The 18,680-nt window shown below is 45.5% G+C and overlaps 1 protein-coding gene and 4 non-coding genes across 5 annotated transcripts; all 5 read right to left on the reverse strand.

Moving 5' to 3' along the window:
- Nucleotides 1–2,460: 2,460 nt before the first annotated feature.
- LOC138794290 (U2 spliceosomal RNA) lies at nt 2,461–2,651 on the reverse strand. The gene has a single exon (XR_011363440.1). It is a non-coding gene; the product is annotated as a U2 spliceosomal RNA (small nuclear RNA).
- Nucleotides 2,652–4,020: 1,369 nt separating this feature from the next.
- RPS3 (ribosomal protein S3) lies at nt 4,021–13,258 on the reverse strand. The gene is made up of 7 exons (XM_069969559.1): nt 13,152–13,258; nt 10,915–11,045; nt 9,960–10,053; nt 7,924–8,018; nt 5,144–5,331; nt 4,673–4,882; nt 4,021–4,094 (listed from the first exon to the last, which is right to left on the reverse strand). Exons 1-6 carry the CDS (start codon nt 13,179–13,181, stop codon nt 4,677–4,679), a joined length of 744 nt encoding a protein of 247 aa, XP_069825660.1. The 5' UTR covers nt 13,182–13,258; the 3' UTR covers nt 4,021–4,094; nt 4,673–4,676.
- On the reverse strand, nt 4,494–4,640 carry LOC138794234 (small nucleolar RNA SNORD15). Its single transcript, XR_011363390.1, has one exon. It is a non-coding gene; the product is annotated as a small nucleolar RNA SNORD15 (small nucleolar RNA).
- Nucleotides 4,951–5,100, reverse strand: LOC138794236 (small nucleolar RNA SNORD15). Its single transcript, XR_011363392.1, has one exon. It is a non-coding gene; the product is annotated as a small nucleolar RNA SNORD15 (small nucleolar RNA).
- On the reverse strand, nt 8,625–8,771 carry LOC138794235 (small nucleolar RNA SNORD15). The gene has a single exon (XR_011363391.1). It is a non-coding gene; the product is annotated as a small nucleolar RNA SNORD15 (small nucleolar RNA).
- Nucleotides 13,259–18,680: the final 5,422 nt, after the last annotated feature.

Below are 18,680 nucleotides of genomic sequence, written 5' to 3' on the forward strand. Positions count from 1 at the left end.
CTCCTGTGTACAGGAATATAACTACTATAATACTGCTCCTATATACAGGGATATTACTATAATACTGCTCCTGTGTACAGGAATATAACTACTATAATACTGCTCCTGTGTACAGGAATATAACTACTATAATACTGCTCCTATATAAAAGAAAATAACTACTATAAGCCAAAAAGACAGAAATGGCTGCACATCGCACCCATGGCTGACCCGAAAGCTTATTCAGCTACATTTAAAACCAACATCAGAAGTTAGTATATAATTTGATCAAACCATATTGCCTCATGTACCACATGCAGGTCTTCTGATACACATGAGTCCCTAACCAAAAAACATCACTGTGCCGGTCAGCTACCACAATCCCCGCAAAACGTGCGCAAGCAGAGAAGGGGGGCCACAGAATGGCCCTGCAACCCCAATGTCACAGGACCAGACCCTAAAAGTGGACGCCAAGCAACACAAGTGTGAACAAGCTCTTACCTCTCTCCATTCCTCTGCAGGTAGAATGGGAGAATACTAGGAGATCCTCCCCTTATGTACACAGGTGCTTCCTGCTAATTTGGATCACATGGGTCTTACAAAGCACGAGTGCTAGCCACAATGTCAGCCATGGGTACGATGTGCAGCCATTTCTGTCTTTTTGGCTTGTGCATATTTTATGTATTCTGTCCCTTTTCTCATTGTGGCTAGCACTCGTGCTTTGTAAGACCCATGTGATCCAAATTAGCAGGAAGCACCTGTGTACATAAGGGGAGGATCTCCTAGTATTCTCCCATTCTACCTGCAGAGGAATGGAGAGAGGTAAGAGCTTGTTCACACTTGTGTTGCTTGGCGTCCATTTTTTCCGCCGGTGGCGCCTGCGGGGTTTGGGGGGGCCCTTTAGGGTCTGGTCCTGTGACAATGGGGTTGCAGGGCCATTCCGTGGCCCCCCTTCTCTGCTTGCGCACGTTTTGCAGGGATTGTGGTCGCTAACCGGCACAGTGAAGTTTTTTGGTTAGGGACTCATGTGTATCAGAAGACCTGCACGTGGTACATGAGGCAATATGGTTTGGCCAAATTATATACTAACTTCTGATGTTGGTTTTAAATGTAGCTGAATAAGCTTTCGTGTCAGCCATGGGTGCGATGTGCAGCCATTTCTGTCTTTTTGGCTTGTGCATATAACTACTATAATACTGCTCCTATATACAAGGATATAACTACTATAATACTGCTCCTATATACAAGAATATAACTACTATAATACTGCCCCTATATACAAGAATATAACTACTATAATACTGCTTCCTATATACGGGAATATAACTATAATACTGCTTCCTATATACAGGAATATAACTACTATAATACTGCTCCTATATACAAGAATATAACTACTATAATACTGCTCCTATATACAGGAATATAACTACTATAATACTGCCCCTATATACAAGAATATAACTACTATAATACTGCTCCTATATACAGGCATATAACTACTATAATACTGCTCCTATATACAAGAATGTAACTACTATAATACTGCCCCTATATACAAGAATATAACTACTATAATACCGCCCCTATATACAAGAATATAACTACTATAATACTGCTCCTATATACAGGAATATAACTACTATAATACTGCTCCTATATACAAGAATATAACTACTATAATACAAGTAGGGAAGAGTCTCCCCTCACCAATGCTTGTGTTAGGTTTATTCAAGTCCGAAACACAGAGAGGAGATAAAGGTGTCAGCGAGTCTCCTGGGACATCAGTTTCAGGTTTAGCCCTCTCTCTGGCCAGGAGGGTGTAAGCCTGAAACGGCCATTCCAGGAGACTCGCTGGCACCTTTATCTCCTCCCGGTGTTTCGGACTTGGATAAACCTAACACAAGCATTGGTGAGGGGAGACTCTTCCCTACTTGTATTGTTACCTACTGCTCTGCAGTTCGCACCCCAAGCAGTATCCGCATTGATACTGTCCCTTTGGGCCGGTTTGACAGTGATTACACCATGCTGTTCTCTCTATACACTGCTATATAACTACTATAATACCGCCCCTATGTATAATATATGTCTTCCTCCAGGATATACAGATGGTAATTAGTACTGGGAGGCTTGTTTTATAGAAGTAATTTCAGTGATTTTTTTTCCCTCTGAACACCCTGTCTGGCATTAAAAGACGGCCGCCCAATAAAAACATCAGTCATTGTCGGTGTTAACAAAACTGTTAGAAAAATCTGTGTTTTAGACCGTGTGTTAAAAAAAAACAAAAAAAACCCTTGTATAAAAAGTGCCCCGTATGGTGAAAAGCAGTTTAGTTATCTAACTAGTGACGGCTAGAAGGGAAAACAGCTCGTAAACTGTGCTCTTGGCCAGGTCTTCAGCATATCAGCTTGATGTGGACATTATATGCTGCCACCTAGTGGCCATATGCATGTAAGCAAACCAGATTCAGCAATTTGCTGTTTTTTTTGCACTGAACCTGGAGGCACTGCAATACCAGGTCAATGCCTGGAGAGGACAGAGCAAGCTCTTTTTCCATCTCCCTGTTCTAAAAATCCATTTAATATATGGTCCCCAGATAGGGGACGTATCAGATATTAAACTGATAAGAACAGATACTACACTTGATCTTAGCCAAAAGGCCGAGAAGCGATCAGATTCAGCAATTTGCAGTATTTTTTGTGGAACGCTCTGTACGGTGGATCTAAGATGCTGTATCTTACAACCATGACACCTATGTGCCTGCGAGTTGCTCGCACAGCTGATCTGTAGCCATTCTTACAGTGCCGTAGGCTCCGCCATCAGACTTCAGCCTCTAGCAGCACATCACAGCACCTGGTAATGACATCCAGACCTGTATGGACTGTACTGACCACTCACTGCCCCCTGCTGGAGAAAGTGCAGCCTGCAGCCGCTACTAACCTCTTTGGAGGACACTTACCAGTATATACTATGAGGTCATGGACCGGGAGTAGAACCTTCCTCAGTTATCATACATGGGAATCAATATAGGAAAACTCTGCAGCCATTGATCAGTCACATGTGAATGGTCTGATGTAGGGGTGGTGCTCCAGACTGGAGATATAGGAGGCTAAATAGTCCATCCCACACATACACACTCATCTGCTCTTCTTACTCTAACAGGATGGTGATGGATTAGATGGTATTTTCAGAGTGACAGGTCCCCCTACATGGCTGAATATCAAGAGAATAAGTGTCGGCACTTCCTGTATTAGCCTGTGTAAAGCTGCTCTTACACTTAGGACAGCATTAATACTGAAGGCTAGACACGGACTTGCTCCTTTAAAGAGGTACTCCAGTATAAAAAAAATAATAATTGTAATGTACCTCTACAAAAAAAAAAAAAAAAATCATGTCTTCTAGTCCTTATCAGCTTCTGTATGCCCTGCAGGAAGTGGTGTATTCTCTCCAGTCTGACACAGTACTCTCTGCTGCCACCTCTGTCCATGTCAGGAACTGTCCAGAGAAGCAGTATATCCCCATAGAAAACCTCTCCTGATCTGGACAGAGGTGGCGGCAGAGAGCACTGTCAGACTGGAGAGAATACACCACTTCCTGCAGGACATGCAGCAGCTGATAAGTACTGATTACTGGATATTTTTAAATAGTAGTCATTTACAAATATGTATAACTTTCTGATACCAGTTAAATTGAAAACTTTTGTTAACTGGAGTTCTCCTTTAGGCAGTGGCCAAGTGCAATTACTAGGCTGCACCTCACAATGGCAATTTATGACAAGGTCTCACTAGGGCTTACCACCGCTTAAAGTGGCAGTATCATGCACAGCTCACGCAATAACCACAGCCACTAACACTGCACATAACAGCCTTAAAGGGCCCATGATCAGGAATAAGAAAACGCTGGTTCTTTGGCTGGTTGTATTTTGTGCGGCCAATAAAGTCAGAGTTATGTGAGGGGCCATACACATGATCAGAGTCACTCACCTGGATGACCCCCACACAACGCCGATCCCCTCGGCTCTAACCGATCACAAACAAGTACTTTTGGTGTTTTTATTTTTATTTTACAGATTTGAGCTGGTATGCAAAAAACGTCACATCCTGATGTTCAGCATCCTGTGGGGGAGAGAAAGGAAACGGTCAGGAGTGGTCATCCATTACAGCCATTCATATCAGACCTAAGCTAACACACATTACAGATAGCTGACTGCCGTCTGTCCGGTCACAAACTAGCTCAGCCAAACCTGCAGGTAAATCTAAAGAAGATGGAGACTTATCGTCCCGAGAACAAAGGGATTGGAGGGACTCCTAGCACCTGATCCTCCCCTCCCCCGCCCATTATCTGTTATTAGGTGACCACCACACTGAGCCTATTAGCCTATTACACAGGTCGATAATCGTGCAGTAAGGGAGAGAGACAAATTATATATCTATTTTCTACGATATGTCAACTGATGATGCAAGCTCTCTATTATAATGAAAAATCTTCAATAAAAATACAATTATATAAAAGAACCTTCTCAGACAAATGCCTCAAAGACATCAAGTGACGGGCGACCCTTGACCCAAAGGGCAGACGTCTACAGCACAGAACGTGATGCAGACAGAGCCCAGTGGAGAAGAATCAACCCTATCAGACTCGTCATCGGATCATCACTGAAGGTTCAGAGACCTCGCCCTCGCTCAGTACATACCCCATTATGCGGTGGGCACAGGCTGAGGCATGGCGGGGGGCTGTGCCTGCTGTTCTGGCTTGGCTCCTTTCTGCTCAGAGATGGGGGTGGTTGGCAAGATCTCCTCTTTGGGCTCCACAATGCTGACATGATCAGGCAGGGGCTTCTTGGGGCCAATCTTTCCGCTTGGGTCCCATGGAAGCATGATCTTCACCTTGATTCCCAGAACACCTATGGCATAAACCAATGGTCAGTACGAGTACGGTGGTGCCCCAGACTGCAACATCAGCCCTTTCCACTCTTCTCAGACAAATGCCTCTAAATCAATCAGGAGATGGGACACGGCTCAAGTGGAGAGCGCCAAAGTGCAGAGACACAGAACGTGGCTCCGCGCAGGACTCTCCACAGAGCTGGTCCCAGTCTGACTCGTCATCGTATCATCACTGTAGGTGGAACGACCACACAGAACCTCGAACATCCCCAACATCTCACCCTGTCTGAGTAGGACGTGGCGCACTGCTGTATCCACATAGTAATTGACGGGGTCTCCGCTGTGAATCATCAGCCCATCCACAAACTTCATGGACTTGGCTCTCTGACCTCGCAGCTTGCCGGACACAACGACCTCACAACCCTTGGCTCCACTCTCCATGATAAAACGCAGGACACCATAGCAGGCTCTGATGGGGAAAACAGTCAGGATTAACAAAAAACACTGAAGTTAGAGGCTGCAAAAGAGATGTGTAACATCGGATCACAGCAAGACAGAACAGAACTACGTGACCCAACAACAATCTTGTTTTATCACTGGAAACACTTCGGCCTCCTGTACACGGTCTGTATACATGGTTTGTGTGCAACAGAATGGCGTTCAGAGTTCCTGGCATGATACTGGGAGCTCAAACTGTAAATCTTCGCGGGACTGTACTGACAGACGCACGGCTGGAAGCACAGTACTAAGAAGATTTAACCCCTAGAAGACCAAGGACGTCTAGGGGTTAAACTCAAAGCGGCCGCAGTGTTTAAGTGTAAGTGACAGGGGAATTCTCCTGTCACTTACCGATCGGGACCCCCGCAGTGTGACTGCGGGGGTCCCAATCGTTAAAACGGACCGCCGGAGGTCTCTCACCTGCCTCCATGCGGTCTGGTCACTGAGCCTGCACAGGCAGGCTCAATGAGCAGAGCTCCGATAACACTGATCAATGCTATGCCTATGGCATAGCAGTGATCATTGTAAAAATCAAAGTTATGTACGTACAAGTCCCCCAAAGGGACTTAAAATGTGTGTAAAAAAAGAAAAAAGTTAAAATCACTAACACTACCCCTCCCCCAATAAAAGCTTAAATCACCCCCCTTTCCCATTATATAAATAAAACATAAAAACAAACATAATACACCGTAGCGTGCGTAATTGTCCGATCTAATATAACAAGCGTCATTGCAAACGGCGTACACGAAAAGAGGGAAAAATGTGCGCCGATTACCGATTTTATGTTACATTATATATATATATATATTTTTTTTTTTTTAAAAATCAATAAAAAGTGATCAAAACGTCCGATCTTCACAAATATGGTAATAAAAACTAGAGATCACGGCGGAAAAAATGACACCCCATACAGCTCCGTAGGTAAAAAAAATAAAAGCGCTATAAGCGTCACAATAGGCCCATTTTATTAATTGCCAAAAAAAAGGATTTCATTAAGAAAAAAGTATATAACATTAGAGAATCTGTAAACCTGCATGTGGTTGTGTTCGGGCTGACCTATAGAATAATAGTATCATGTCGCTGTTACCATATAGTGCATTACGTAGACACAGGAACCCCCCAAACGTTACCATATTGCATTCTTTTTTTACGATTTCACCAATTTATATCTTCATAAATAATATATTTGGGATTCCGTCATAAATGTTATGGTAAAATGAAAGACGCCATTACACAGTACAACTATTCCTGTAACAAGCCAATACATGGCCAAAATTTGCGCGGTCCACTGGGTCATTTAGGGCCTGGTCCTCAAAGGGTTAAACTGGGTTGGAAGGAAAAGTCCAAGAAACTTGACAGCAATGTGTTTTTCCAGCTGTTCAATACCAAGATGCGGTCTAAGACCTCCTTCTCACATTAGAAAAATCTGAATTTCTTATGAGGAAGTCTGGATAGATTTCCTGACCCACAGGGTTATCTTGGGCACAGACACCCTTGAAAATTTTTCTTTGTCTGTGCTGGAATATAGCTCCAGAAATTATAGGACCTGTCTTAGTCATCCGGATACCAGCATGGATGCCGCATAGAAACCTATTGGGGCATCCAAAATTCGGAAGAGCTCCAGATGTGCATCCGCAGTTCTGATGGACTGCATAGTAGCCCCGTCCAGCTGACAGCATCCCTTTAACTGTACTCACTCCTAAGGAGCACATACACTTAAAAGGTGATATTGTGTTTGACAGGACTGTGAGCCTTTGGCTCCTAGCCCTGTCAATTGCTTTTCTGGCTGCAGCATTAATATCTCCCTGCCACAACAGGCCACTCTCTAACCCCCACCACATGCTGCGGCGCACAAGGGCCATCACTCTTGCGGAGCCAGAAGATAGGGAAATAAAAAAAGGGGAGCACTGATTCAGCAAGTGAGTATTTTTCACTCCTTTTTCCCAGTTAGGAAACACCAATGGTTCCCTGAAACCCCCTAATCAGTGTTTAGAGACTGTAAAAACGCCTATGGCCGTGTGGGGCAATAAGTCATCATGGTTGTATGTTAGTAGGTGAATTCCAAAACTTCCTGCAACCAATACATCCGGTCTGTAATAAATGTTCAGAAACAAAACAGGAAAAACAAAACAAAAAAAACAAAAACAAAAACAAAAACAAAAAAAAAACGCCTCAGCCTGGTGTAACCATTGGCACACAAATGCCAGCATTGACCCCACTGATAAAATGGAAGAGATTCTGGAATCTGTTTTCCTTCTGATTCTTCTACCAGTGTGTCAGTAAAAGTGCACTGACTCGCCGCGTATATGGGAATGAGCCCTATGGTTGGAGCCTATCTCACCACAGGAGAATGTATAAGGTCACTTCTCAGACAAATGCCTCGTAACTCGTCTTCATACAACATCCTGGCTGTGATGGAGCAGATGGGGCAGCATGCAGAACGCAGCTCCCGCCTCTACCCAGACACATGGGAATGATGTTAGACTCGTCATCGAAATCATCACCGAAGCAAAGATGTGCAAAAAGCCCCATAATGTGTGACAAGAAGGGATAAAGCCCTCACCTCCTCACTGCCAGACCTCCCAGGAGCTTGTAGCGGAGGGACTCAGCCTGGGCGATGGCGCACAGACCCCTTGTGGCGACCTTCTCGGCGTACAGCTAGAAGACAAAAAGCAATGAACTCTTATAACTGCACATATGGCATCGGAGGAAACAAAGCAGCATCAGGGGTAACACTGACCACAAAACATACAAAAGGGAAGTCCCTTCCCACAGAAGAGACCCCCATCCTAGGTGCCGCCTCCAGATACCCTCACTACTAATCTGCAACTTAGGGTCCATTTACACAGAAAGATTATCTGACAGATCTGTCAAAGATTTAAAGCCAAAGCCAGGAAGGGATTTGAAAAGGAGAAATCTCAGGCTTTCCTTTATGACCTAATGTCTGTTTATAGTCCGTTTCAGGCTTTGGCTTCAAATCTTTGGCAGATAATCTGTCAGATAATCTTTCTGTGTAAATGGACCCTAAGACAGCAGAGGTTAACAGGAAAGTCAGGTGACCTGCGAGTAGAAAAGGAAACATTCTCTGATAAATTGGATGAAAAGAATGCACCCCTTTAAGGGACTTTTGCACCAACACCACATCCCCTAGCTGCAATGAAGGTCATGAGTGTCTGAATTGTACAAATTTGACATAGGAGACCCCCCCCCCAAAGATTTGGAGAATCACAAGTTAAAACTTATTTCAGCTGTTTGACATCAGAACCTTCTCAGACAAATGCCTCAAAGACATCAAGTGACGGGCGACCCTTGACCCAATGGGCAGACGTCTACAGCACAGAACGTGATGCAGACAGAGCCCGATGGAGAAGGATCCACCCTATCAGACTCGTCATCGGATCATCACTGAAGGCTCAGAGACCTTGCCTGCGCTCAGTACGTACCCCATTATGCAGTGGGCTGTGCCAGCTACATAGATATAGCCACAGTATGTAATATAATCTACTCCACTGGACAGTAACGTCTCTTCTCCCCCCCCCCCCCCCCAGGGCCCGATGGTCTAGTCCTATATTCCCAGGCACTCTTATAATCTAGCGGTAGTTTTCCAGCATCATCTCTGGCTTTATCACAGCACATTTAATACTTTTTCAGCATAGCAACCCACCTTGCGGATATGCAGATAGCTGTATCCACGTATTGTAAGACTCCCTAGGGCTAGATGCAATTTTTTTCAGCCACCGAGACTTCCAGGTTGTGATGGAATCTAGCACGCTCCAGCTGCACTCCTCTCCACTGAACAATACTTCCCTTAGCAGCACTACAATCACTATACACACACAGGAGGGACCTACAGAACATACACTGGGCAGCTCACCCTGTATATGGCTCTTCTGCTGCTTCCCTCCCAGCTTTACAGGACCATCATGCACTGCATTTATTGTCTAAGAGTGCGCTCACACCTACAGGATCCGCAGCAGATTTGATGGTGCAGATTTGATGCGGTGTTCAGTTATTTAAAATGAAATCTGCTGTGGATCCGCAGCAGAAAATACGCTGCGGATCCGGTAAGTGTGAACATACCCTAAGACAGTGTTCACACCATGATTCTACCATCCAATGCAGAGATACATTAGCACCCTTTTAGAACTAGATACTGACGTATGCGAGTACTTGATGACAGAGTTATGGTGTGACTGGACCCTGGATCATAGAATATGAATCCCTATCATGGCTGAGGAATGGGAACCAGGTGTTCTAAAACTACAATTCCCATCATGCCTGGGCAGCTGACGCTGGTTGGGAATTGTAGTTTTGCAACAGCTGGAGGGCCAAAGGTCCCCATCCCCGGTCTAGGGCAACAATTGGTTGACGCTCCTATACCCCAGGCCCAATGTTAGGGCAGGCGGGAGATATGAATCCCCAGGATGCACCAAGCAATTCTGAAAACCCTCTAAGGGGCAGCAACCTTAGGTAGTGGAGACTGTACACAGGTCATCCAGTATAATGCGGCCCAGCGACATATAGGGGAATGATGATAGAGTATAGCAGAATCCTTCCTATTACTCTGAGGCATACCATAAGGCATCAGAGTGATCTCACCTCTACGCTGCCCTCAGGAAAGCCGAACCTCTTCTGGACCACAGCAGTCAGCTCACGGATACGGCGCCCCTTCTCACCGAGGACATTCTGGGTCCTGCAGAGATACACAAACCCAACACTGTTAGTATAGTGGATAGCAGAAGGCATAACTGGCACCAACAATAGTGACCTGTATGGGAAGCATGGAGGGCTACACTATGCAGGCAGGGGTGTCACACTCAGACCTCCAGCTGTCGCAAAACTACAACTCCCATCATGCCTGCATAGCTAAAGCTGTGGCTGTCCAGGCATGATAGGAAGTGTAATTTTGCAGCTGCTGTGAGTGTGACACCTGTGCATTAAAAGGTCGTCTATCTCCCTTAATTTTGCAGCTGCTGTGAGTGTAACCTGTGCATTACAGGGTCGTCTATCTCCTTTAAATAAAACTTCGCACCCCATTTCAGTTAAAGGGGTAGTCCGGCAAGAAATTTTCAAACCGTTGAATTTGTAACTTCTATTTAAATAAAGTCTTCCAGTACTTAGCTGCTGTATGTCCTGCAGGAAGTGGTGTATTCTTCCCAGTCTGGCACAGTGCTCTCTGCTGCCACCTCTGTCCATGTCAGGAACTGTCCAGAGCAGGAGAGGTTTTCTATGGGGATTTGCTGCTGCTCTGGACAGTTCCTGACATGGACAGAGATGGCAGCAGAGATCAATGTGTCAGACTACAGAATACACCACTTCCTGCAGGGCATACAGCAGCTGATAAGTACTGGAAGACTAGAGATTTTTAAATAGAAGTAAATTACAAATCTATATAACTTTCTAAAGCCAGTTGATTTGAAAGATTTGCTCTGGAGATCCCCTTTATGTTTATAGAAGACTACATGCACTGACCCATAGTAACAAACCCCCATGTGTGTGCAGGACTGGGACGAGGGACTGATCGGCATAGAGGTTGTGTTCCTGCTGACCTCACCTGGTGGCCAGGATGATGATTTCTGTCCTGGTTGGGGTGACACGGACCTCCACTCCGGAGTAGCCATCCTCAGCCAGCTCCCGGGTCAGGAACTCATTCAGCTCAGCCTTGAAGATGCCGTCAGCGACAAACTAGAGAGAAGGAAGAGGAGCATGAAAGGGGGAAGCAAAGTGGGCGGTGGGTATACGGGGGTCTCAGGACTCCACACGGGACACTTACAGTCCACTATCTGCAGCAGAGACAAGACTATAACAGAGTCCCCAATAACTACAAACACCTTCCACCATAGCAAGTAACCCCCGAGACCTGCCCAGGTACCAGCAAGAGACCCCCAACCCTGCCCAGGTACCAGCAAGAGAGACACCCCCAACCCCCCCCCCCCCCAGAGTCCTGCCCAGGTACCAGCAAGAGACCCTCCCCCCACCACAGGTCCTGCCCAGGTACCAGCATAGTCCAGATAACAGCACAGATTACAGAGGGTCCAGTACACTGCTATATACAGTGTGGGGAGAGCAGGACACTAGAGGACCCCCATACATTGCTATACAGGGGGGAAGGAGACTAGAGGACCCCCATACATTGCTATACAGGGGGGAAGGAGACTAGAGAACCCCCATACACTGCTATACATGGGGGCAGGAGACTAGAGGACCCCCATACATTGCTATACAGGGGGGAAGGAGACTAGAGAACCCCCATACACTGTTATACATGGGGGCAGGAGACTAGAGAACTCCCATACACTGCTATACATGGGGGCAGGAGACTAGAGGACCCCCATACACTGCTATATACAGTGTGGGGAGTGCAGGACACTAGAGGACCCCCATACACTGCTATACAGGGGGGCAGGAGACTAGAGGACCCAAATACACTGCTATACAGGGGGGCAGGAGACTAGAGGACCCCCATACACTGCTATATACAGTGTGGGGAGAGCAGGACACTAGAGGACCCCCATACACTGCTATACAGGGGGGCAGGACACTAGAGGTCCCCCATACACTGCTATACAGGGGGGCAGGAGACTAGAGGACCCCCATACACTGCTATACAGGGGGGCAGGAGACTAGAGGACCCCCATACACTGCTATACAGGGGGGCAGGAGACTAGAAGACCCCCATACACTGCTTGCTATAGGCTATACAGAGGGGCAGGACACTAGAGATCCCCCATACACTGCTATACAGGGGCCAGGACACTAATGGAACCCTATACCCTGCTATACAGGACACTAGGGCACCCCCATACACTGCTATACCGGGGGGGCAGGAGACTAGAGGACCCCCATACACTGCTATACAGGGGGTGGGAGACTGGGGGACCCCCATACACTGCTATACAGGGGGGGGGCAGGAGACTAGAGGACCCCCATACACTGCTATACAGGGGGTGGGAGACTAGGGGACCCCCATACACTGCTATACAGGGGGTGGGAGACTAGGGGACCCCCATACACTGCTATACAGGACACTAGGGGACCCCCATACACTGCTATACAGGACACTAGGGGAACCCCATACACTGCTATACAGGACACTAGGGGACCCCCATACACTGCTATACAGGACACTAGGGCACCCCCATACACTGCTATACAGGGGGGGCAGGAGACTAGAGGACCCCCATACACTGCTATACAGGGGGTGGGAGACTAGGGGACCCCCATACACTGCTATACAGGACACTAGGGGACCCCCATACACCGCTATACAGGACACTAGGGGACCCCCATACACCGCTATACAGGACACTAGGGGACCCCCATACCCTGCTATACAGGACACTAGGGGACCCCCATACACTGCTATACAGGACACTAGGGGACCCCCATACACTGCTATACAGGACACTAGAGGACCCCCATACACTGCTATACAGGACACTAGGGGACCCCCATACACTGCTATACAGGACACTAGAGGACCCCCATGCTGGGAGTTGTAGTACTTCACATACAGAGAACACGTGCTTTGTATCAGTGACGACCACCAGGGGGGTCCACACACAAGCCCGGGGCAGCGCACTCCGCAGCCGACACATGACATCTCCCGGGCGGCCATGTCAGCCGGCACCGCAGGCCTCAGCCAATCCAGCTCAATCCGCGGCCAGCGTCCGCTCACCGCCGCCCATCCCGGCTCCAACCACACCGGGCAGCCCTCAGGGATCACACCGCGCCGATATTAGCGGGAAAACACCACACGGTAACGGATAGCGGGCCTCCCCCGGCGCCTACCTTCCTCTTCTTAGAGATCTGCACCGCCATCTTGCTCAGCGCTGCTGAAAGGAAAGGGAAATTACTTCCGGCGGAAGTGGCTAAATACGGTCAACCGGAACGGGAAGTGGGGACGCGGCAGCGCGAAGCCTCATGGGAAGTGTAGTTTTACTCTGTGTAAAGGTAAATTATAAGCATTTATTATGGAATATTATATATTATAATTGCGGACACACACTATGTGACAATGCAACAAATAAAATGTTTATGTTTTTTTTAATTGAATTTTCAAAAATATAATATATATATATTTTTTTTGCCAAATAATAAAATTAAAAGAGCACAAGAATGGGAAAGCAGAGAAGTCCCATAAGGGGCTCATAAAACTAACGTAATGATGATACCATAACAAGGAGGATATTATGCAGTATTAAAGCATTAAATATGCAATCATATCACAAAGCTATCCTCATGTCAGTGCACCTTCAGATATGCCTCATATTTATAACAAAACCGGAAGGCACCGAACTGTATACTAAGCTAAGTACAGTATCCCAGGAGCCTAACAAGGAAAGAGAAATTACTTCAGGCGGAAGTGACTATATGTAGTGACCCCCGAAGGATGTTGTAGCGGTGGGACGGCCGCTCACTTGCTAGATGGAAGTGTGACGCCACTACTGTGGTGGATGGCCGAGATACAGCCGGACCTTAAGGGTTTTGTCATGTGACGCCAGTGCCTGGTGGGCACACAGGTGTGATGGCACGCCTGCTTTTAGAGTATAAGGCCGGTTGTACCCTTCTCCCCTGTGGTCGGTGTCCTGTCGGGTTGCTGCAGGGTCCCTTGGGATAGTGTAGTCACGGATGATGTCGTCACAGATGGCCGGAGCGGTGTAATGACCCTTCCGAATAGTGGTAGGACCCGCCACCCACAGAAAGGGGAAATGTCCCAAGGTTGCGGTGTATATGCTGTGCAGGTGGTAGGGAATGATCACATGTTCAGGTGATAACATTGACTTGGTTACTACTTGTAAATGTGCAGCAGGTAATACAACGGATCTTGAGATACACTTGATACAGTTCCAATAAATACACGAACATAGAACCACCAGATCTGTGTGATAAGTGCTGCGTAGGATATAGTGGAGTTGATAACCTTGTACTGAGGTAGCGTAGTAGAGAGAGTCTCAACCCAAGTAGTAATGTGCTCTGCCGGGAGGTTGGAGTGTATAGAGGAATACTTGTAGAAGAAGAAGACGACAACCTGTGCCCGTGTATTGACCTTTCTATAGTCTTCACACCACCTTATGCCCACTAGCTTTGGCTGAACCGTACTAACGGGTGACACAGGCCCCAGACCTTGTTACCTGGCATGAGCAGAGTGCTGAGGGTTTCCTGGCTAACGCTCGCGCTGCGAGATGGAGTTCATCGACTTTCAGTAACTTTGCTCCACCCGGATCAGTTCCTTGCTCTTTGGCTCTTTTGTGGATACTGTCCTGCACTGTTGTTATTCCTAGTCCTTGGCGTGGGTTGAGGTGCTCCATTGGCTAGTCCTCTCCTGAAGGGCTTAGAACTGCATCACACAGCGTTCAGGAAAGAAGTTTGTAAGCAGGGACTGTTCTCCATCCTACCCAGCGCCGGCTCCAGGTTTTTGTGGGCCCTTGGTCGAGAGAGCCTCAGCGGGCCCCTTTGAATAGCAAATTATATGGCATCATTGTTAGAGGATCTCTAGCTCTTGATTCTGTGTAGGGGATCAGCTGTGTTATATACGTAATATCCTCCCTCCTATATGAATGTGTATATATCTCTCAGGCACGTATATACACACACTCATACAGAAGGAGGATAATAAGTCTATAATACACTGCTGTATACCTACACAGAATTGAGAGATATATACACACTCATACAGGAGGATAATAAGTATATAATACACTGCTGTATACCCACACAGAATGGAGAGATATTTACACTCATACAGGAGGAGGATAATAAGTATATAATACACTGCTGTATACCTACACAGAATGGAGAGATATATACACACTCATACAGGAGGATAATAAGTATATAATACACTGCTGTATACCTACACAGAACGGAGAGATATATACACTCATACAGGAGGAGGATAATAAGTATATAATACAGTGCTGATCACCCACACAGAATGGAGAGATATATATACACTCATACAGGAGGATAATAAGTATTTAATACACTGCTGTATACCTACAGAGAATGGAGAGATATATATACACTCATACAGGAGGATAATAAGTATATAATACACTGCTGTATACCTACACAGAACGGAGAGATATATACACTCATACAGGAGGAGGATAATAAGTATATAATACAGTGCTGATCACCCACACAGAATGGAGAGATATATATACACTCATACAGGAGGATAATAAGTATTTAATACACTGCTGTATACCTACAGAGAATGGAGAGATATATATACACTCATACAGGAGGATAATAAGTATATAATACACTGCTGTATACCTACACAGAATGAAGAGATATATACACACTCATACAGGAGGATAATAAGTATTACACTGCTGACCACCTTTTTCACCTTGGGGCACACCTATGAAAATTTTTTTGACAAAATAACGAAAAAAAACGTAATTTGATTCACAGGTGAGTTCTTCCTTGATCTGAGGTGATCTCTCTGTGTTTCCTCTCCATCTTGCCTGGACCACCATGATGATTTCTTCAAGCTACAAACATCTCATGCTCCGCACATTTACAGCAACTTCCTTCCCTTTTTCCCACCCATAGGCTCCCATACAGTAGTAATTCTGCTGCTTGGTGTCATGTGCCCCCCCATATAGTAAAAATGTCCCCATACTGTGCCCCCCATATAGTAATAATGTCCTCATGCTGTGCCCCCATATAGTAAAAATGCCCTCTGTCCCCATAGTAGGGCCAGGGCCCAGGTAGAACCAGTCTGGAGAGCTATTTGAGCTGCGTCCTCCCTCCACCAAAGCTCAACTCAAACTCCTACCTCACCCAATGGGACTACTTCCTAACCAGCGTGTAAGGTGCGCTGTGGTTGGGTTTAAAGAGTGCAACAGAAGAGTAAAAAGTAAGGAGGTGATAGGACAGAAGAAAGGAAAGATCCTACTGGTTAACAGAATCTGGTATACACACAAACAATAACCCTTTAAAAACACTTCAGCTGTGCAGCTTCCATACTTCAGTTAAACAATACAGCGACATCTAGTGGTCATCTCTAATAATACTGTGGCTGCAATGAGACCACAAAAACATACAGACTTTTAAGAAGGGTATGAATAGTAGCAACACCTGTAGTGGGACACCCGTAGCGGCAGCGCGAAGCCTCATGGGAAGTGTAGTTTTACTCTGTGTAAAGGTGAATTATAAGTATTTATTATGGAATATTATATATTATAATGATTTTTTTCCCCCAAATTATAAGAGCACAAGAATGAGAAATCAGAGAAGTCACATAAGGGGCACATAAACCTAACGTACTGATGATACCATAACAAGGAGGATATTACCAAGTATTAAAGCATCAAATATGCAATCATATCACAAAGAAAGCTATCCTCATGTCAGTGCACCTTCAGATATGCCTCATATTTATAACAAAACCGGAAGGCACCGAACTGTATACTAAGCTAAGTACAGTATCCCAGGAGCCTAACAAGGAAAGTGGATCGGGCACCATCTACAAGGGTACCCACACCGCCAGAGCAGAGACAGGTAAGTTTAACCACTGGGCAAACAGTGCACCTTACTTATAGGTTGACATGATGGAAACCTTTATATATGTTACAGGAGGAAGAAGGGAAAAGAGGGACATGATGGAAACCTTTATAAATGTTACAGGAGGAAGAAGGGAAAGGGAGGACATGATGGAAACCTTTATATATGTTACAGGAGGAAGAAGGGAAAGGGAGGACATGATGGAAACCTTTATATATGTTACAGGAGGAAGAAGGGAAAGGAGGGACATGATGGAAACCTTCATATGTGTTACAGGAGGGAAGAAGGGAAAGGAGGACATGATGGAAACCTTTATATATGTTACAGGAGGAAGAAGGGAAAAGAGGCACATGATGGAAACCTTTATATATGTTACAGGAGGAAGAAGGGAAAGGGGGGCATGATGGAAACCTTTATATATGTTACAGGAGGAAGAAGGGAAAAGAGGACATGATGGAAACTTTTATATATGTTACAGGAGGAAGAAGGGAAAGGGGTGGCGTGATGAAAATCTTTATATATTTTACAGAAGGAAGAAGGGAAAGGAGGGACATGATGGAAACCTTTATATATGTTACAGGAGGAAGAAGGGAAAGGAAGGACATGATGGAAACCTTTATATATGTTACAGGAGGAAGAAGGGAAAGGGAGGACATGATGGAAACCTTTATATATGTTACAGGAGGAAGAAGGGAAAGGGAGGACATGATGGAAACCTTTATATATGTTACAGGAGGAAGAAGGGAAAGGAGGGACATGATGGAAACCTTTATATATGTTACATGAGGAAGGAGGGAAAGGGAGGACATGATGGAAACCTTTATATATATAATACAGGAGGAAGAAGGGAAAGGGAGGACATGAAGGAAACCTTTATATATGTTACAGGAGGAAGAAGGGAAAGGGAGGACATGATGGAAACCTTTATATATAATACAGGAGGAAGAAGGGAAAGGGAGGACATGATGGAAACCTTTATATATGTTACAGGAGGAAGAAGTGAAAGGGGGACATGATGGAAACCTTTATATATGTTACAGGAGGAAGAAGGGAAAGGGAGGACATGATGGAAACCTTTATATATGTTACAGGAGGAAGAAGGGAAAGGAGGGACATGATGGAAACCTTCATATGTGTTACAGGAGGGAAGAAGGGAAAGGAGGACATGATGGAAACCTTTATATATGTTACAGGAGGAAGAAGGGAAAAGAGGCACATGATGGAAACCTTTATATATGTTACAGGAGGAAGAAGGGAAAGGGGGGCATGATGGAAACCTTTATATATGTTACAGGAGGAAGAAGGGAAAAGAGGACATGATGGAAACCTTTATATATGTTACATGAGGAAGGAGGGACATGATGGAAACCTTTATATATGTTACAGGAGGGAAGAAGGGAAAGGGAGGACATGATGGAAACCTTTATACATTTTACAGGAGGAAGAAGGGAAAGGAGGACATGATGGAAACCTTTATATATGTTACAGAAGGAACAAGGGAAAGGAGGACATGATGGAAACCTTTATATATATATTACAGGAGGAAGAAGGGAAAGGGAGGACATGATGGAAACCTTTATATATGTAATACAGGAGGAAGAAGGGAAAGGGAGGACATGATGGAAACCTTTATATATGTTACAGGAGGAAGAAGAGAAAGGAGGGACATGATGGAAACCTTTATATATGTTACAGGAGAAAGAAGGGAAAGGGAGGACATGATGGAAACCTTTATATATATAATACAGGAGGAAGAAGGGAAAGGGAGGACATGATGGAAACCTTTATATATGTTACAGG

The sequence above is a fragment of the Dendropsophus ebraccatus genome, chromosome 5 (genome assembly GCF_027789765.1).
Source record: "Dendropsophus ebraccatus isolate aDenEbr1 chromosome 5, aDenEbr1.pat, whole genome shotgun sequence".
Lineage (NCBI taxonomy): Eukaryota > Metazoa > Chordata > Amphibia > Anura > Hylidae > Dendropsophus > Dendropsophus ebraccatus.

Bases quoted from the DNA above. Each gene is read 5' to 3' on its own strand.
- RPS3 (XM_069969559.1), bottom strand. From the start codon at position 13,181: ATGGCGGTGCAGATCTCTAAGAAGAGGAAG. The intron at 5,332-7,923 runs GTGAGGGCTTTA...TTTCCCCATCAG, and splicing joins GGAGGTCTGGCAGTGAGGAG to AGCCTGCTATGGTGTCCTGC. The intron at 4,883-5,143 runs GTGAGATGTTGG...TTTATGCCATAG, and splicing joins CCACGTCCTACTCAGACAGG to GTGTTCTGGGAATCAAGGTG.